Here is a 21,352-nt window from a genome sequence, read left to right as displayed (position 1 = left end):
TCACCAACAGCTGGTCTTAAATAATCATCATTGTCTTCCAAAACATTTGATAACTCAGAAACCTCAAGCAGTTGTTCTTCTGTAATATCAATTCCACATTGTTCACCACCATACTTTTCTGGAAAATGGAATATGTGTTCTTGAATTCCTGCTGGCAGTTCTACTACTGTGAAATTGGCACCACATGAGGCACCACATTCAACACAACATTCATCACAACATTCATCACCACACTCAACTAAAATTTATCATTCAAAATGATAAATTGAAAAATCGTCTTTAAAACACGTTTTCCATCAAATACAACAGTAAAAAACAATTCTTAACTGTTTAATACTCTTTTACTGTCCTTAACCATCACAAAAAATGTATAAAAGTCGAGAAATTTAAGAAAACACTAAGCTTTATATTACAGTGTACTTTCCATTTCTCTTAATTAGCGTATAATTTAAAAACTGTATGACGTAACCGTATGACGTTACCTGCACTTAAATCTTGCCTTATGACTTTAATATAAAACTTAGAATATAAAATAATATAAAATATAAAATAGTATAAAATAATATAAAATAAGCTATCATGGCTTAATTGCCATCAGGTTGTAAGGGGCAGACACAGAAAAATTATTTTCTGCGGGGGTGAACAACCGCAGAAAATAATTTGGCGAAAAATCCTCAGATTTGCACTGGTAAGGGGGCGATTCCTAAGATGAAAAATAAAAATAATCTTAATTTGATCGGTTAAACGGAATACTTAAAACAAAAAGAGAAAATAATTATGAAAAAACAGCAAAAAATTCATTGAGAAAAAATTTAGGGGCTTAAAATAAGTCCTCGTAAAAAAGTTTCTTGTTTTAATGCCTACCCAAAATTTGGATATTGGTCCAGCTAAAACTTACGCATATTATATGTTTTATTCCGTCGTTGCTTGATAATGAAGATGTTGAATGTATATAAAGATGGTTACTATTAAAAAATGATACAATCAATGAAAGTATACAGTAAATAAGATAAGAAATGCTTTTGAAGTACCTTTTTTGTATAAAAAAACAAAAGGAAGCGCTTGCTGTGCTTTTTACCAAAAAATATTTTACTTAACGCCTTTAGACTATTGCAAAAAGTTCAGCTTAATGGTTTGAATTATGAACAAAAGCTGTGAGAAATATCATAAGTTCGTCATTTATACTTAGTTTCGCATAACAAACTCATTTTTTTTCTCTGAGTGTGAATTATGCAGATCAGGTATGATTATTAATCTCTAATACTCGTCTGTGTCTCTGGAAAGTACAACTGAGAAACAAAAAATGAAAAATGTTTCATTGTTTTCCATATACTTTAGCGCAAATTTTGCTTTTCTTCTCCGCAGCAATTGTTTTGTTTGCGTCCTCCTCTCACAAAATGCTGGTGATATAATTCTCACAAATTCCTGAAATAAAACCGTTCATTGTAAAGTGGTATATGTCCTGAATATATAGCAATATGGCTATAATTTTATCAAGCTTTTACGCAAATCATTAAGTTTTTCCTTCAACAAACGGTGTTGTGCTTCGAGTTTTGGAATCGATTCGTAGAAAACGCTTGGTCTAACTCCAAAAAAGAACATCCACATATTCCCAATGAGCAGAGTGAGCCCCCCAAACTGCAACAAGTCAAACAAAGACTGACTCGATTCTTGATATCGCTTGTACAGGACACAAGAGGAGAAGGCAAAACCTGGATAATAAAATGTGTTTGCAAATGTTAAGATGAAAGATAATAAAAATGGCTTAACTGAGCACTGGATGCAAAGAAAACGAATACAACAACTCAGATATAAATCCAACCTGCAGTACGCATACCACGTGACACCCATTTAATGATGTTCATTTTCTCAGCGAGCTTGTTAATAGCTTTTTCTGCTCCGTTCAATCTCCGGCTGCACAACTCAATCTCAATTTTTGCTTTCCTGACGACTTCGTCAAACTCTCTTCCCACAATGCAACCGAAGTTTTCACTGTCTAACATTTCTTCAAGCAACCTACTTGCGTCCTTAATTAACGACTCTATAGTAGCCTGGTGCTCTTTGACATTTTCCAAACAATTCATGATGTATTGACCTTCCTCTGGAAACGGATCTTTTTCCATGTTTAGAAATGCACAAGCTATTTCTAATATTAGGAAGATGAGCGCATTATTCCCCAATTCTGAATAATAAATGAAATGTAATGTACGCTATTTTTTCCAACATAGTAAACTTTTTGACCATGAGCATTCAGTAAATATGCTTTTCCTTTATGCGCTGTTCATGCTGCAGTCTAACCTCCCGTCCCGTTAAGCCTGGTTTCCACTATTGGTTTAACGCGACAAACACGACAGCGATTAACTTTAATCGCGATAGTCCCATAGGAGAACGTGGTAATAATCGCAATAAACGGCGACTAACAATCGTGACAAACGCGATAAAATATCAAAAAATTTTGATATTTTTTTCGCGTTAATCGCCAAAATGACGTCATCTTGAATGAAAATTTAGGAATTTAAGATGGCGAATCCAAAAACGTTGTTTTCTTTTATTCGATTCCTTTCTACGGCGTCGCCGTCGCCTTCATAAAACATAAGCTACTGCAATTACTATCAGATCGTGTTTTTTTACTGATGCCATTTCTCAAAATAATCGCCATCCGACATAATGTAAACAACACGTCTAATCGCGCAACCATTGCCAAGAAAAGTTATCGCTATCGCTTTTATCGTGATAAACCAATAGTGGAAACCAGGCTTTAGCAAACACCCTTAGGACCACGACTTAATTGATGTTTTCTTGCTAAATGCATGCTGGTATAAATGTCGTGTAGACGTTTGACTATAGTGATTTCTTCAAAACGTGAAAACAAAAAGTCATAGATATAAATTAAAGTCATATATATAAATGTATAAAATAAAATAATGACAAGTTTTATCATACAAGTATTGAATTTTGCATGTGCGCAATTAAATAGTGAAATAAAAACCATATGCCTAGAATTGGAAATGTGGAGTTCTTCACTAGTAAAAATGCGTACCGTTAGTGCTAGCTTTAGCGCCTTAGCGCTAATTTCATTTTCCCGATTTTTAATACGGCGTTTATGCGGGAGTGGTGCATAAGTAGGAGCGGCGCTTATTAAATTTTTTATTGCCCCAAGCAAATAACGAGTGCACAAAACCTACCTTTATGATGTTTTATTATATAACTTAATGAAAATAGTGTCACATAGGCGCAGAACAAGGTTGTCATAAACTTTAAAGTTTATATATTTTTTCCGAGCGCCGCACTTAGTTACTCAGAAGCGGCGCTTAACCGAGAGTGGCGCTAAATAACTTTTCTCGATTCTGAGTGCGGTTTTTCACAGAGAGCTACGCTAAAGAGAGAATTTAATCAGGTTGTGCAATAACAAAGGTTAAGCGTAATTTACACGAGCAAAGTTTCTGTGGCAAAGTTGTCTTTGGCAAAGTTTTTTGCTCGTGTAAATAACGACATTTGACAAGTATTTCTATGACAAAGTCATTTGTTTCTATTAAACCATATAAAATGACCATGCAGCTTCACGTCGAAAAATGTTATTGTATTCCTCGGACAGTTCGTTGTATGACTGGTAAGTTGATGGTATTGTCAGTAGAGGAGCACATGTGTGCGCAAAAGGTCGACGTGCGTTACCAGATTCAACACTAAATGCAACCTCGATTGAATCAACTGCAATGTTGCTACCAGTAACATACTGGAGAAAAACACTAATAACGTTGTCGTCAAGAGATTTAACAAACCGCTATAAATGAGAGAAGCATTCCCATTCGGCATCAGAGGCTGAGCTTGAAAGCAATAGCTTGCAAACCTTTTCTGGTTTGGCTTTTTCCTTCATAAAACTCACCAAACTCTCAACAGTTTCAAATTGCTTAAAACGTTTCAGTTGCTTCAGGATCGGTGACCATGCATTAGCCACGTATTTTGGACGCTGTATTATTTCTTGATGAGCTAACTCCTCAATAATTTTGGCATCGAGCTCTTTTAATCACCCTGCGGCACTTGTAACTTGAAAGCACGTCAGCTACATCTTCGTCCAATGACGGGTCAGGGCATTCATCACTGATACTTCTTTTTAAAGTGTCACTTTCGTCCTTTGATATATATTGATGAAAAGACTCTACTAGCCAATCCTTAGGAAGCGCGTCCTCCGAAAAAAGACAAGAAGCAATAAATGCACTGGACAAAGTAACAGGAAAATATCCAAAGTTAATAAATCCTGCAACAAGAATACGAGCAATACTTTTCCATTCACTCTGTTGGTAGTCATGACGTATAGCTGGGACTTTTTCGGAAGCACCAGTAGCCAGTGAGTTATAAAACTAACTCCAAAATATGCTAAGCGCCTCTCGTTTTACACCAGAGCCTCTTCCGTCTAGGCAACACGACAAAATACTTTTGTCCTTGAACGCAATAATCATGTCTGCTAACACATTGTGGCGGTTAATGGCAATTTCCTTAACCAAGCGATTGTTTTCCTGAAGCTGATTACCACTGTACAATTTACAATCTGCATCAATATTTACGTCTCCATCATCTTTCAAATCAAATAATATAGCACTTTTACAATCACAAAAACAAAGATTTTATCAGGCATACAGTAAGTAACAAATCTATTTTTATAACACTTTTGGCAAAAGTGAGTGATTGATGTCTGCAGATAAAATTTATCACGGTTTAATAATATTAATAATAGTATTAAAAATAATACCAATAATACTAATAATGCAAGTACTAATAAGGATACTGATGGAAAAATGCTAGGGTAGTTGGGATACAATTAAAGATAAAAATGTTCAACTAGTTTGTATAGTTTCTTTGGCATACTCTATATAAATAAAAATAAAAATAATACTGACGATGATGATGATGATGATGATGATGATAATGACGATGATGATGATGATGATGATGAATATTGTGGAAGACATTAGGAAGATATAAGAATACATTTAACAAAAGTATTTCAAACAACATGGTTTTAGGGGCTTAATTGTTTTTATTATAAACTATTTAATGTAGTAGTGATTATTTGATTCTTTAACTGGGTCAATAACTTTAACAATGTCTGACTCATTTTATTTTCATATGCATGGAAACATCAGTTACCTTGTAAATCAAATGGTTCTTCCAAGTTTATTTCAAACAATTCACACTGGTTGTTTTGCATTTCAGCATCATCAAGCTGCTTATCATTAATGGCTTCATGTTGCTTCAAGGGTTCATCTATGACCCCAGTAGCTTGATTTATTTCTCCAAATTGAGCTTGATTTGCTTGATAAATTACAATATATGAATAAGTGTTTATGACAAATACTGAAGTATAAACATTAAACAATTTTGCTCCTTTCAATGTATAAAAAGCTTTATATTATATATTTTAAACTTTTTTCATCCCTAGAACATGTATATATATACTGCTATAGATTTCTCAAGAGATTTTACTCCAAAACAATAAAAAAAAGAATATTTTCTCAAATCCCACCTTGAAAATTGTTAATTAAGATTTCATTAAGACTTGAATCATTTGATAACCTCCATAATTCATCGTCCTCAACATCGTCAAACACATTTTCTGGAAGACTATACCTTTTACGTTTCTCTTTATTTGTAGACTGATTTAGGATTTGTCTACAGGGCCTAATATAAACTGGTTTGTTGTTGCTAAAGATTCTGTTGATTACAGAACCATTTAAGTATTGACCTTGAGCTAATGTAGGTTTGAGAAGTGTTGTATGGAGAGAATGCACAATCTCAATTTCCACGTCATCAGGCAGGGTTCCTTGAAAAGCTTGGCGTATTTCAAGTTCTACGTCAATGTCAGTCCACTCTTTGTGAAATTCAAACGCACAGATGATGTGATCATTTTCCTGCAGAAAAACTTTTCCTCCTTGATGAGGTACATTCTTGTCATCTGGACATGATAGTAAGATAATATCACGCGAGAATGGCCCAGTACTAACTTTTTTCGACTTAGAACATTTTCTCCAACGATTTGATCTCATAGTTGACCGTTGGTCACCGAAATATCTTCTGGTATTGTAGGAAGGAGTTGCCAGATGTGAAGAGGAAGCTGTGACGGATGCATGATTTGTGCAGTGCGACTGCGTTGTATTACTTGGTTGATTTACTTCCATACCTGATGATAATGAATGTTGTCCAAACGTCTTTCTTACTTCATTCTTAACCGAGTCGTGGACTTCAACACTAGCATAGTTATTGGAAGATGCCCCGGTACTTGCCAAGGCATCCGAAAATTTTTCGATGCGGTTAAATATTTGCGAAAGTATCTCTCTCGCACCTGATAAAGATTCAGTCGCCATATTGTTTTTAATGAGCCTATAAACGCGGAAAAAATTGGTGCGAAAAAAATTTCGACTGCCATAAAAATTCTCGACTGTAAAAAAATTCTCGACTCCAAAAAAATTCTCGACTGTAAAAAACATCTCGACTCCAAAAAAATTCTCGACTGTAAAAAAATCTCGACTCCAAAAAAATTCTCGACTCCAAAAAAAGTCTCGACTACAAAAAAATTATCGACTGCCAAAAAAATTCTCGACTGTCAAAAACATTCTCGACTGCCAAAAAAATTCTCGACTGCCAAAAAAATTCTCGACTGCCCAAAATATTTTCGACTCCAAAAAAATTATCTAACTGGACTATATAACCTGTATTCTCAACAGTAAAAAATAATCTTGATGGAAAAAAATTCTCGACTACTTTTGTCCACTATGGCTTTCCATAACAACATGTCAATGGTGGCATCATCTCGGTGGAGTGACGAGTCAAGGTTAAGTCAATGTTCTGTCGTTCTCTACTGTTGGAATCTTTAAGAAGCCGAGAAAAGTCTTTGGAATTCAAAGCATGAATCTTACCGAAATCGGAACATTAAGAAAACGCAGCAAAATAATAGTTGCGATAGAGCACGCATATTAACGGTATTTGCATTCTCATTGAACATACGGCATTTTTCATCAGTGAAATTTGCATATTATCAATACACTATACGTCAGAAAATTCTGCAATATTATTAAAAACAGTATCGTGATGTACTTCTTCAACAATTTTTATCGTGGGCAAACATGAATCCCGAAGCATCAAGAATATTTCCGTCATAAAGTAACATTTCCGTCAAGAAACTTAATATCTGAGCGAATTTATTTCCTTCCGTTCGAGAGAAAAAAAGACATCACAGAATATGAATCTAGTTCCCTCGTGAGAAAGGTTGCCTTTCATCTTGTTCGGAAAAAAACAAAAGAAAAATTATTGTGTCATCATGAACAAATCAGTTGTATTTTTTGATGCATATCACATATCTATTTTGAAGAGCCTGAATGTCTTCAGCAACAACTTTCACTATAATCTAAAATTCAGTACTAGTATAAAAAGATTACTTCATGGTTGGTTCGTTTGTATGATATTTAATAGGCATTCGTTGAGAAAGATTGAAAATATATTAGCCCAACATTAAGACTTTTAATAAAGCCTTTAAAATTTTTATGTTTAATGCTTTAAGCCATTAAAAGTCTTATCACTCTTATTATATGTTGGGACATATGTAGGATATATATATATATGTTGGGATATCATGTTTATTATAATAATCCGCTTTCCGCCTAGCAAATCTCTGGCCACGATTTTCAAACATATTTACATTTTGTTGTGTTTCGTGTTTATTCGTCACGTATCACTGGTTTTAAAATTTGTTTAATACGAACATAGAGGTGCTTGATCCAGTTTTATATCGAGAATTGTATTGCTTAGAAGTTTTGTACGGATTCTGTAAATTTTATGTATATCGGTGCTGTAACACTGTATGCGACTCGCACGGCCTGGGAAATGTAATACGTACCTACCTGTTAAATTATAGAGTCCTCTCAATATTAGCTCCGTTTCTCTTGGCTCTAATTTCTCACTTTGACTTTCGCGCTCCAGCAAATTTAGAGTCTCAACAAGCGCTTTTAGGTACTGCACTAACAAACCCAAATTTTCATTTTGGTAGTGTTCGACGTTTGACTCTGATAACTGGTCGCCTATAGAACGACACAATCTCCCGACTTCAATGATTTTAGCTCTATAAACAAATGCATTCATAGGCTCGTTTTCATAGCTAGCTTCAGACAGCCATACTGACATTTCCCTGACAGCCATAATTAATAAAAATCAAACTGACCTAGTGGTGGTAATGTTATTTGCTTCAATTTTATACATCAACAAAAATTACCAGCTCTTATCTTAACTGTAATTCAAAGAACCCAATGTTGCATATAATATTAAGTATATTATTAACAATAATTCCTTATTTAGACATAGTTATCGTCCTGTTTGGTTTGTGTTGCTAGGTATGATTGTGCAAAGGAATGTAAGTTATGCCAGAAACGTTTATAAAATGACAATGATGTATTGATGACTACAGTAAAACTGATCTATTAATTTAGGCTTAATTACTTCGTAATTCCAACGAGAAAGTTGTTACATTTCTCCCATGTTATTGTACACTAAAGATTGCTCTCTCTAATCATTTACACTTTATTTACACCATCTCCATTCAAACTTCATTACAACTCCCTTAGATGTCAGCTACATAGAATACGGCCTGAGTAAAACCTCATTCTAAAGCAGTCGATCCATATCTGTAACTAGTAGTGCTTGACAGTTTTGTGCGTAAATCTTCCAAATAATTTTTAAGCGAACGGTGATTGGCTTTAAGTATAGGTAAAGATTCTACGATAACGCTTGCTTTGCTTTGAATTAAGCCAATCCATAGGCTGCCTGCAATCAGGGTAAGCCCACCAAACTGTATCAGGTGCCATGCCGACTTACCTGATTCCAGATATTGCTTGTAGAGGACATAGAAAGTGATGCAATAGCCTAGATTGGAAAATAGGAAATTGAAAAATTCTAGTTTGATTTTAGAAATGAACAAGAAGCCTATCAGGCGTTCACTAGAGCTACAAATTACGACAGCTGCCGAATAGCACAACTAAATTCAAGTCAAGCACATCGTTACATGCGGCAAGTAATTATGTCAATCATATTTCATTTTTAAGTGCCATTAATGACACACACGCGTGAAACGATCCAAGAAAGATTTTGGTTAGCTCAATCTCGCCACATTACCGGAAAAACGGTAGCCAGAGTAATAAAAGTAATAGAAATTTTATTTTGGAACATTTCGATGCTTTATGAATCCTTTTCAAGCAATGTTTACATAAGGAATTTAAAAATGAATCAGAGATTTCACTACTTTGCATATTTGCATAATTCTATCAACAGCGTAGAAATCATACAATTATTTTGTCAATGCATTCTTCTTGTTGGTGTACTCGAGCATAGAATTGCGGAAAATTGTTAAAGTAAATCAATATTACTTTTTTCCAATAACTATTGAACACTTGCTTTCGACTTTTACTAGTAATTTAGTAGTCCATTCAGTGAAGAATTGCTTATTGTTATTTCAGAAAATCATTGAAAAATCATTGTTCTTAAGGCGAAACTGCAAGCTTAAAAGCAATATTACTTCTTGCTACATCTAAAGACTAAGTATAAAAGCTAATGTCTCTGTTGAAATACAACGAATCTGTGTCAAAAAATTGAAGAAAATTGTTTTGGGAATATCAAATAGCAATTAAGGTTCTACGCAATCTGATTGGCTCAAGACCTACAATATAAATAGAAATCGTTGATTGAACGAAATATTTTTAGCTTGTTGCACTAACTATTTTTTTTATTGGTATAGCAATGCTAAATTTGCATGGTTAGTAAATAATATCTGAAGTACGTTATTTCGAAGACTATCAAAATTTTCTCTCTATACAAATTTTTTTGACATAACTGATTTTATGAATTTTTTTCCAGTGACTTAACACAAAATATTTGCGCACCTGGAGTGAAGAATCGGGATATTTCGTCAATGATTTGTGTACTTTCTGCAATGTATACTGAGCTCAAAGTTTGATACATTGTAAGTTGTGTTGCTTTTTTTTATATTTCAAGTTGATCAAAGTACAAAGTTAAAGAAAATTCACCCACCTGTTACTTTGTACATTCCTCTCAATATATGCTCTATTTTTTTTGAGTTAATGTTCACATTTGAAATTTCGTGCTCCAGCTAATCTAAAGTCACATCGATAACATTTGTTAACTCTGTTAACCAACCTAAATTTTCATTTTGGTGGAGTTCGAGTTTTGACTCTGATAACTGGTCGCCTATAGAACGACACATTTTCCCGACTTCAATGACTTTGGCTCTATAAACAATTGTGTTCATACGTTCGCACTGATCGCCAACTTTAGACAGCCGTATTTTGGAGGCCATAATTAAAAATATGAAGACTAACTTAGCTGTGCTAGGGTTAATCAGTTTAAACTGTTACCGTTAATACGAAATCACTTTCTTCATTGTTATACAACCTAGTGTTTGGCATGTATAATCTATTAACAATCAACTGACCTTGTATAGAAATGGAAATATTTAACTAGCTTTTTATTTTACATTTGTTGACAAGGTGACCAAGTCACATGTTTCCTAACGATAGATAATTTTGGGAAACTCCCTTCGCTGTTTGGGCTTTTCCTGTTATGTGGATAACATCATAGAAGTTGATTACATGGAGCTTTTTTAAACCGGGGTTGAGCTCCTCTCTGATCCAAAAAACTTAATTGAAGCATTATGCGCTATGGCATATAAACTCGACGAATGACTGGATTTCTAATATCGCTTGAACACGAAATAAGCAGTGAGCGCCCAATCTGCATTTGAAATTTAAATGACTGAGTTCCTTTTTTTCTGAAATAAATTTATATGCCTTAAAGTGTGCTTAATGCAATGGAATGAAATGACTAAAATGGAAGCGAGCTTAAAATAGGTCTTTTTGCAATGAATATGAATACAATTACAAGACAAAATTCAACCTGCACATTACATGCTGGTAGCGTTCGACTTTTGACTCTGATAACTGGTCGCCTATAGAACGACACAATCTCCCGACTTCAATGATTTTAGCTCTATGAACAAATGCATTCATAGGCTCGTTTTCATCGCCAACATCAGACAGCAATACTGACATTTTCCTGACAGCCATAATTAGTAAAAATCAAACTGACCTAATGGTGGTAATGTTATTTGCTTCAATTTTATACATCAACAAAAATTACCAGCTCTTATCTTAACTGTAATTCAAAGAACCCAATGTTGCACATAATGTTAATTATATTATCAACAACAATTCGTTATATAGACACAGTTTTAGTCGTGCTTGGTATGTGTTGCTAGGTATGATATGTGGTGCAAAGGAATGTAAATTATGCCAGAAACTTTTATAAAATGGCTATAATGTTTGATGACTAAAGTAAAACTAATCTATAAATTTAGGCTTAATTACTTCGTAATTCCAACGAGAAAGTTGTTGCATTTCTCCCAATATTATTGTACACTAAAGATTGCTCTCTCTAATCATTTACACTTTATTTACACCATCTCCATTAAAACTTCATTGCAACTCCCTAAGATATCAGCTACATAAAGTACGGCCAGAGTAAAACCTCAATCTAAATCGAATAATCCATCTCTGAAACCAGCAATGCTTGACAGTTCTGTGCGTAAATCTTCCAGATTCTCTTTAAGCGAAAGGTGATCGGCTTTAAGTTTAGATAAAGATTCTTTCATAACGCCTGCTTTGCCTGGAATAAAGCCAATCCATTGGCTGCCTGCAAACAGGGCAAGCCCACCAAACTTTAACAGGTCCCATGATGACTTACCTGATTTTTCATATTGCTTGTAGAGGACATAGAAAGTGATGCAACAGCCTAGATTAGAAAATCGTCAGTTAAAAAATTCTAATTTGATTTTAGAAATGAATAGGAAGCCTATCAGGCGTTCACTAGGGCTACTTGCGAACAATGTTTGGTTGTATTTGCAAATTACGACAGCTGCCGAATAGCACAACTAACTTCAAGTTAAGCACATCATTACATGCGGCAAGAAATTATGTCAATCATATTTCATTTTTAAGTGCCATTGATGACACAAACGCGTGAAACGATCCAAGAAAGATTTTGATGGGCTCAATCTCGCCACATTACCGGAAAAACGGTAGCCAGAGTAATAAAAGTAGTGTAAATTTTATTTTGGATCATTTCGATGCTTTATGAATCCTTTTCAAGCAATGTTTACATAAGGAATTTAAAAATGAATTAACGTAAAATGGTTTTGATTTTTAAGTATCACGATTGTAAATAATTTAAACAACTAATAAGTGAAATTTCATGGCTTGAAAACGATTCATGAAACATCGAAACTTCGCAAAATTGAAATTTCAAAGGTGACTGAACAACAGGGCAACATAGGAAACAAAGAAATTGACCCTGGACGCCATTGAAAGGACATAAATCCAACCTGAAGCACGCATACCACGTGACACCCATTTAATGATGTTCCATTTCTCAGAGAGCTTGTTAATAGCTTTTTCTGCTCCGTTCAATCTCCGGCTGCAGAAATCGATCTCCACATTTGCTTTCCTGACGACGTTGTCAAATTCCCGTTGCTTTGCGTAATCGAATTTATCACTGTCTAACATTTCTTCAAGCAACCTGCTTGCGTCTTTAATTAACGATTCTAAAGTAGCCTGGCGCTTTTCGACTTGTTCCAAACAGTTCAGTATTCTTTGACGTTCCTCTTTGAATGGATCTTTTTCGTTGTTTAGAAATTCACAAGCTATTTTTAATATTGGGAAGATTTGCGCATTATTCCCCAATTCTGAATAATAAATGAAATATAATTTACGTTATTTTTGTAACATAGTAAACGTTTTATATTGACCATAAGCATTCAGTAAATATGCTTTTCTTCATGCACTATTAAATAACTACGAAAAATTTCTGCAATCAGCAATTATTTACATTTTTGCTTTTGATTTAATGAGATTGCGCTAAACCTAAAATTATCGTTAAATATACGCAGAGTTCAACATTTTTAAATGATGATTAAAGAAAATTATAAATTTTTTTACACAGATTTTAATTACTTACTCTTTGGAAGAGATATCAACTTTAAGCTTCACGTTCTGTACGCCTGTGTTAAAGTATTTTTATGCCAAATCTACAGCTTTACAAAACATTTGCACAACCTTATTTAACATTAGAGGTTTCACTTTTTTGCATATTTGCGTAATTCTATCAACAGCATAGAAATCATACAATTATTTTGTCAATGCATTCTTCTTGTTGGTGTACTCGAGCATAGAATTGCGGAAAAATATTAAAGTAAATCAATATTACTTTTTTCCAATAACTATTGAACACTTGCTTTCGACTTTTACTAGTAATTTAGTAGTCCATTCAGTGAAGAATTGCTTATTGTTATTTCAGAAAATCATTGAAAAAATCATTGTTATTAAGGCGAAACTGCAAGTTCAAAAGCAATATTACTTCTTGCTACATCTAAAGGCTAAGTATAAAAGCCGATATCTCTGTTGAAATACAACGAATCTGTGTCAAAAAATTGAAGAAAATTGTTTTGGGAATATCAAATAGCAATTAAGGTTCTACGCAATCTGATTGGCTCAAGACCTACAATATAAATAGAAATCGTTGATTGATCGAAATATTTTTAGCTTGTTGCACTATTTATTTTTTTTATTAGTATAGCAATGCTAAATTTGCATGGTTGGTAAATAATATCTGAAGTACGTCATTTCGAAGACTACCAAAATTTTCTCTCTATACAAATTTTCTTGACATAACTGATTTTATGAATTTTTTTCCAGTGACTTAACACAAAATATTTGCGCACCTGGAGTGAAGAATCGGGCTATTTCGTCAATGATTTGTGTACTTTCTGCAATGTATACTGAGCTCAAAGTTTGATACATTGTAAGTTGTGTTGCTTTTTTTTTTATATTTCAAGTTGATCAAAGTACAAAGTTAAAGAAATTTCACCCACCTGTTACATTGTACAGTCCTCTCAATATATGCTCTATTTTTTTTGAGTTAATGTTCACATTTGGAATTTCGTGCTCCAGCCAATCTAAAGTCACATCGATAACATTTACTAACTCTGTTAACCAACCCAAATTTTCATTTTGGTGGAGTTCGACGTTTGACTCTGATAACTGGTCGCCTATAGAACGACACAATCTCCCGACTTCAATGATTTTAGCTCTATAAACAAATGCATTCATAGGTTCGTTTTCATCTTCGTTTTCATCGCCAACTTCAGACAGCCATTTTCCTGACATTTTCCTGACAGCCATAATTAATAAAAATCAAACTGACCTAATGGTGGTAATGTTATTTGCTTCAATTTTATACATCAACAAAAAATAGCAGTTCTAATTATGGCCGTAATCAAAAGAACCCAGTGTTGCATATAATATTAGGTATATTATTAACAATAATTCCTTATTTAGACATAGTTATCGTCCTGTTTGGTTTGTGTTGCTAGGCATGATTGTGCAAAGGAATGTAAGTTATGCCAGAAACGTTTATAAAATGACAATGATGTATTGATGACTACAGTAAAACTGATCTATTAATTTAGGCTTAATTACTTCGTAATTCCAACGAGAAAGTTGTTACATTTCTCCCATGTTATTGTACACTAAAGATTGCTCTCTCTAATCATTTACACTTTATTTACACCATCTCCATTCAAACTTCATTACAACTCCCTAAGATATCAGCTACATAGAATACGGTCTGAGTAAAACCTCATTCTAAAGCGGCCAGTCCATCTCTGCAACCAGTAGTGCTTGACAGTTTTGTGCGTAAATCATCCAGATTCTATTTAAGCGAGCGGTGATTGGCTTTAAGTTTAGGTAAAGATTCTTTAATAACGCTTGATGTGCTTTGAATTAAGCCAATCCATAGGCTGCCTGTAATCAGGGTAAGCCCACCAAACTTTAACAGGTTCCATGATGACTTACTTGATTCTTGATATCGCTTGTACAGGGCATAGAAAGTGATGCAACAGCCTAGATTGGAAAATCGGCAGTTGAAAAATTCTAGTTTGATTTTAGAGATGAACAAGAAGCCTGTCAGGCGTTCACTAGGGCTACTCGCGAACAATGTTTGGTTATATTTGCAAATTACGACAGCTTCCAAATAGCGCAACTAAATTCAAGTCAAATACATCATTTCAAGCGGCAAGAAATTATGTCAATCATATTTCATTTTTAAGTGCCATTGATGACACAAACGCGTGAAACGATCCAAGAAAGATTTTTATTGGCTCAATGTCGCCACATTACCGGAAAAACGGTTACCAGAGCACTTCACAAAAGCAATATTAATTTTATTTTGGAACATTTCGATGCTTCATGAATCCTTTTCTAGGAATGTTTACATAAGGAATTTAAAAATGAGCTAACGTAAAACGGTTTCAATTTTTAAGGATCGCGAATGTAAATAATGAAAGCAACTAATAATTAAAATTTCTTGCCTCGAAAACGATGCATGAAACATCGAAACTTCGCAACATTGAAATTACAAAGGTGACTGAACAACAGTGCAACATAGGAAACGAAGAAATAGACCCTGGATGCCATTGAAAAGACATAAATCCAACCTGAAACTCAAACCTGTTCTTAAGAAATTCGAGGAATACTGTAACCCTCGTAGCAGCACTACTATTCAAAGGCACAAATTCTTCACATATCGTCAAGCAGAAGGGCAGTCATTCAATGATTTTGTAACTGAACTTAAAAAACTTTGTGCTGACTGTGAATTTGATGCACTCAAGGATTCCCTTATTAAAGATATGATCATCTGTGGTGTCACTGATAATGGTCTTCGTGAGCGCATGCTTCGGGAGCCTAAAATTGACCTTAAAAAGGTTGTAGAGCTTGGTCATGCCGCAGAGCAAGCTAAACTACATGCTAGACAACTGGCTAGTCATACCGAGCAACGTGTTGAACTCGTCAACAAATATAAGAAGCAACAACCCCAGGCTCATTCCTCAGGATCATGAGAAAATAGTGGTCAACTGATCAGAAACTGCAAGTTTTGTGCAGGTAGTCATCTACGTGGGAACTGCCCCACGTATGGCCAAAAGTATAACAAATGTCACAGAAAGAATCATTTTGCCAGATGCTGTAGACAGAAGATTGACAAGATAAATAATGATCAAAACAATCCTTTATTTGATTCCTCTGATGACAATGACTTTCTACTAGACAGTATTATTGCCACCGAGTCTGATGTCTTCCCAGATCACCAGGATAATCTACAGGTCAACACAGTAAGCAGTGATGTTGCTACAGGACACTGGTCAGTCACTTTCCATGCTGGGTCCCGTAATATTATGTGTAAAATCGATACAGGAGCCCAGGTAAATGTCTTACCCAAGAATATTTACAAAAAATTAAAGCCTCGTCTAACAATAAAAAGCACAACAACTAAACTGTCTGCCTACAATGGTTCTCCAATACCTGTCCATGGCAAATGCATCATTCCCGTGAATCATAAAGGACAGAAGCACCACCTCTTATTCATCATAGTGGACTCCGATATCACACCCATCATAGGATTGGCTACATCAGAACGTCTAAGTTTGATCAAACGAGTCTACAAGGTAACAGAATCTAATACTCAGAAATCATTTAGTTCAAACACCATTCTTGATTATTATTAAGACTGCTTTGGGGAGATTGGCACCCTAAAGTCAATATACCACATGGAATTAAAGGAAAGTGACTCACCCGTGGTAGTACCCCCTCGTAAGGTACCTTTTGCCCTAAAAGCTCGACTGAAGAATGAACTGGACCACATGGAACAACTGGGTATAATTGAAAAAGTCGAAAAATCTACAGACTGGGTAAATGCTTTGGTTGTCGTCAAAAAGCCCAATGGAAAATTACGCATTTGCCTTGATCCCTGTCCCTTAAATCAGGCTATAAAACGCCAGCATTATCGATTACCCACCACAGAAGAAATAACATCTCAAATGAGTGGCGCCAAAGCCTTCAGTAAACTCGATGCAAGTAATGGATATTGGCAGATAGCAGTAGATGATTCAACCTCTGACCTCCTTACCTTTGGCACAGCGTTCGGGCGATACAGGTTTAAGAGAATGCGATATAGGATTCACTCAGCTAGTGAGATTTTCCTACTTCAAATCTCCAAGATTATTGCGGGCTGCGAAGGTTGTGCCAACTCTCAGGATGATATGATTGTTTGGGGAGAAACTAAAGAAATCCATGATCAGCGCTTACAGAAAGTCCTTGCTCTGATCAAAGAAAGTGGACTGAAATTGAACAGGCAAAATGCATCTTTGGTGCAACTGAATTAACATTTCTTGGTCATGTCATGTCAGCAGATGGAGTAAAGCCGGACCCCAAAAAGTTGAGGCAATCACTGAATGCCGATTTCAACTAAAAAGTTGAGCTCCGGCGATTTATGGGCATGATGAACTATCTGGGAAAATTATTCATAACTTGTCTGACGAAACAGCACCACTCAGAGCCCTCTTAAAGAATGATACCGAATTCGTCATGCAAAAGCCTCAACTTGACTCCTTTGAGAAACTCAAGCGCCACATATCTTCTGTACCGGTTCTGCAATTTTATGACCCAAACCTCACAATTTGCATGCGAACAGACTCCAGTTCAGTTGGTCTAGGTGCAATGCTAGAGCAATGTATAAACAGCACCTGGCGTCCCGTTGCATTTGCCTCCAGAGCGTTAGATTAGTCTGAACAAAACTATGCATAAATAGAGCGCGAAACCCTGTCCGTCGTTTTTGGATGTGAAAGATTCCACAAATACCTTTATGGTCGTACATTTGTGGTTCAAAATGATCACCAACCATTAAAAGCAGTATTCTCCAAAAGCATAGTGCAATGTCCCCACGAATACAACAATTTTTCTTCGCGCAAAAATACAACTTCACCTTTGAATATGCACCTGGTAAAACCATGAAAGTTGCTGATGCGCTCAGTCGAGCATCTCTCAACAGTAAACCAGAGATCAATCCAAAGGAAATGGCTCATCACGTCCACTCGGTCATCAATACACTTCCAATTAGCGAATCAAGACTTTCACAAATGCAACGTGAAACGCGGATCGATCCAGATCTACAGATCTTAAAGCAGTACACAATCAATGGTTGGCCATCCAAAGACGAAATTAACAACACTGTAAAACCATTCTATAACTAAAGTCATGAAATCGTGTACAACAACGACCTTCTTTTAAAAGGACAGCAAATTATCATACCTACCTCGATGCGTTGTGAAATCCGAGAGATTATACATCAAGGGCATCAAGGAATCGAAAAATGCAAAAACTGGGCCCGTCATGCCGTGTATTGGCCAGGGATGAACCATGAGTTAGCTGTCCTCGTATCTCAATGTGCCACATGCATCAATCATCGTAATCGACATCAATGGTAGACATTGATCCCACATCAAGTTCCAGACCAACCTTGGGTAAAAGTTGGCACAGATCTTTTCACACTCTACAGACGAGACTACGTCATAGTTACTGACTATCACTCAAAATTTATCGAGGTAGCTCACATACCAAGGCCAGTGGATTCTCCTTCAGTTGTACGTGGCATAAAAGATCTTCAGCCGACATGGAGTACCAAAATTGTTGTCAGCGGTAATGGCCCTCAATACAGTGCCTCGTCCTTTAAACAATTTGCTCGAGAATGGGACTTTCGACATGACAACACAAGTCCTCACTTCCCTCAATCAAATGGTATCGTTGAACGATCTATCCAAACAGTCAAGCAAACAATGAAGAAAGCTCAGGAAGCTAAGAATGATCCATTTCTCTCACTACTAATATTGAATACAACACCCGCAAATGATGGCAGTTCCCCCGCCTACAAAATGTATCACAGGAACCCACGCACAACCTTTCCTGCAGCAAAAGGTCAACAATCAATGTCACTCCCTCCAACTCTTACGTCAAGGCAGCGTATGATTATCATGCCCGAGACCTATCAAATATTGAGCCGAGCACCACGGTCCGAATTCGAACTAACAACGACAACAGCTGGGCACAAACCGGACAAGTAGTCAAGAAGTGTAAGGAACCTAGAGCATACCTCATCATGAATGAAAAGGGGCACATGGTCCGTAGGCGTCACCTCCTACCAACAAAAGAACCATCTATAACCAAAGAACCATCAAGACCAACTATGATGACCTGCAAACGCTGTCAAAACCTAATCCCGACAAGTCATCAGCACCTCATCAAACATCCCGATACGGCCGACCCATACGTACTCCATCACGATACGCAGACTACAATATGTCGCGAAAGTAAGCAGACCTTGCTTAAAAACAGCACTATAGCACACATATTTTAACTACGTTATGTCATTGATAAAACGGAAGATGTTGCATGTCAATGTCACTCCACATGACCTCCTTGTGAGAGATGAATTCGAGATAGAAATATATAGCACGCGCACGATATATACTAAGAAACCAACGTATAATTGAACTCAAAAATCTAGCATTAAAAACTATTACAATATAGAAATAGAAATATTTAACTAGCTTTTTATTTTACATTTGTTGACAACGTGACCAAGTCAAATGTTTCCTAACGATAGATAATTTTGGGAAACTCCCTTCGCTGTTTGGGATCTTCCCGTTATGTGGAAAACATCATAAAAGCTGATTACATGAGGCTTTCTTAAACCGAGGTTGAACTCCGGTATGATCCATAAAACTTAAATGAAACACTATGCGCTATGGCATAAAAACTTGTTCCTCAGCCGGTGCTAAACTGGTGCTGAGATCGTCGTCTTGCGTGGGTTGTAATCAAATTGAAATCAGTCGAACCTGCATGCGGCTTAGGCGTACACTTGTACTCTGGAGATCAAACAATTTCCATGTATGTATGACCAGCGTCACAACAAGAAATATGTTCCCCTCAAAAAAGTTGTCTCTCCAGGCCAAGTGTCCTTGAAAATATGAGTCCTAGCTTGTAAATTTGTCCCCCCTCATTTTAAACAAGTAATGCTAAACTTTTAAAATAAAAAATAAGTGTTTCTTTCTTGTTACAAATAACTGAGTAAATAATACGGGTTTATTGCGTTTTTCCGATGGTGGAGCACATAATTTCAAAGTAGAAACGTAGTTTTGTATATTGAAGCCGTTTTGAAACACGAAGGAACGCCGAGATATCTAGCTCAATATTTCAGTAATGTGTAATGCGTTTTGATGAAATGTTTGAGTCGTTCAACACAACTTCTTTATAGTAATGCAACTTGCTATAGGCACAATGTAACGAGGTAAAGCTCCGTCTTTCTACGGTCCATCTCTAAAATCTTTAGCGCTTGTTAAGCTTATGAGCAAATTTCCTTCAACAAACAGTGTTGCACTTTGAGTTTTGCAATAAACTCGTAGAAAACGCTCTCTGATCATGGAAATAAGCAAATCCAATGGCCGCCCGCAACCAGAGTAAGCCCGCCAAATTGTATCAGGTCCAATGACGAATTACTGGATTCCTAATATCGATGGAACAGGAAATAAGCAGTGAACGCCCAACCTGCATTTGAAATTTAAATGACCGAGCTCCATTTTTTCTAAAATAAATTTATTTGCCTTAAAGTGTGCTTAATGCAATGGGACAAAATTACTAAAATGCAAGCGAACTCGAAATAGGCCTTTTGCAATGAATACAATTACAAGACAAAATCCAACCTGAACCTTGCATGCCTCGTGATCTCCATTTTCCGAAGAACTATAACTTTCTTCAGACAAAATGAAACATACTTTACGTACATAATAAATATACGTATAGACAATTCAATATACACACAGTAGGAAGATTCAAGGACCTAAAGTCGACGTTGTGTTGTTTTGTCGAAATTCTATACAATGCAGAGTAACAAGTGCAAATTTTCCAATCCGTTAAATTATACAGTCCTCTCAATATTTGCTCCTGCTTTTTGCGTCAACTTTCATATTTGATCTTTATGTTCTGGCCATTTCAGAGTCATGTCAATAGCTTCTACAAATTTGACAACCAGCTTGTTTGATTCATCCTCTCTCTTTCATTTTGGTGGCGTTTGACTTCGTTAGTCGAAAACAACCAGTCGCCCAAAGAACGAGCTAATTTCCCGGCTTCTTTCTTTTCCTCACAATTAGCAGTCGCGTCCATACTTGCGTTTTCATCCCCAAGTTCAAGCAGTTGGTTTGTTGATAGTTGTCTGGCTGCTATAAGAGTCAAATGAATAATATTGAAACAAAATTTTTAATGTAAGTCTTGTTTTATCCGATGCTTTAATTGTGTTATGAATGTCGAGAAGTCCCGTTTGTGGCTGTTATAGACGCCGATGACGTAACGTTATTCAGCAA

At 35.8% G+C, this 21,352-nt stretch overlaps 4 protein-coding genes across 5 annotated transcripts; 1 reads left to right on the top strand and 3 right to left on the bottom strand.

Moving 5' to 3' along the window:
- Positions 1 to 894: 894 nt before the first annotated feature.
- On the bottom strand, positions 895 to 8,417 carry LOC124434386. The gene is made up of 3 exons (XM_046984278.1): positions 7,893 to 8,417; positions 1,823 to 2,182; positions 895 to 1,712 (listed from the first exon to the last, which is right to left on the bottom strand). Exons 1-3 carry the CDS (start codon positions 8,185 to 8,187, stop codon positions 1,483 to 1,485), a joined length of 885 nt encoding a protein of 294 aa, XP_046840234.1. The 5' UTR covers positions 8,188 to 8,417; the 3' UTR covers positions 895 to 1,482.
- On the bottom strand, positions 4,025 to 6,461 carry LOC124434385. The gene is made up of 3 exons (XM_046984277.1): positions 5,522 to 6,461; positions 5,146 to 5,310; positions 4,025 to 4,573 (listed from the first exon to the last, which is right to left on the bottom strand). The coding sequence occupies exons 1-3, from the start codon at positions 6,357 to 6,359 to the stop codon at positions 4,359 to 4,361; spliced, it is 1,218 nt and encodes a 405-aa protein (XP_046840233.1). The 5' UTR covers positions 6,360 to 6,461; the 3' UTR covers positions 4,025 to 4,358.
- A 2,731-nt stretch (positions 8,418 to 11,148) lies between the features above and the next one.
- Positions 11,149 to 14,400, bottom strand: LOC124435049. Of its 2 annotated transcripts, none has more exons than XM_046985001.1 (3): positions 13,979 to 14,400; positions 12,449 to 12,793; positions 11,149 to 11,844 (listed from the first exon to the last, which is right to left on the bottom strand). In XM_046985001.1, exons 1-3 carry the CDS (start codon positions 14,286 to 14,288, stop codon positions 11,582 to 11,584), a joined length of 918 nt encoding a protein of 305 aa, XP_046840957.1. In that variant the 5' UTR covers positions 14,289 to 14,400; the 3' UTR covers positions 11,149 to 11,581. The 2 variants fall into 2 exon arrangements, with proteins under 2 accessions (XP_046840957.1, XP_046840956.1); XM_046985000.1 differs by having other exon boundaries at positions 12,434 to 12,793; positions 13,979 to 14,399.
- A 2,308-nt stretch (positions 14,401 to 16,708) lies between these two features.
- Positions 16,709 to 17,323, top strand: LOC124434280 (uncharacterized protein K02A2.6-like). The gene has a single exon (XM_046984163.1). It carries the CDS (start codon positions 16,709 to 16,711, stop codon positions 17,321 to 17,323), a length of 615 nt encoding a protein of 204 aa, XP_046840119.1.
- Positions 17,324 to 21,352: the final 4,029 nt, after the last annotated feature.

The sequence above is a fragment of the Xenia sp. Carnegie-2017 genome, unplaced genomic scaffold (genome assembly GCF_021976095.1).
Source record: "Xenia sp. Carnegie-2017 unplaced genomic scaffold, XeniaSp_v1 HiC_scaffold_14, whole genome shotgun sequence".
Taxonomy (NCBI): Eukaryota; Metazoa; Cnidaria; class Anthozoa; order Malacalcyonacea; family Xeniidae; genus Xenia; species Xenia sp. Carnegie-2017.
The sequence above is the reverse complement of the archived record's forward strand: the minus strand, read 5'-3'. Positions and strand labels throughout refer to the sequence as shown.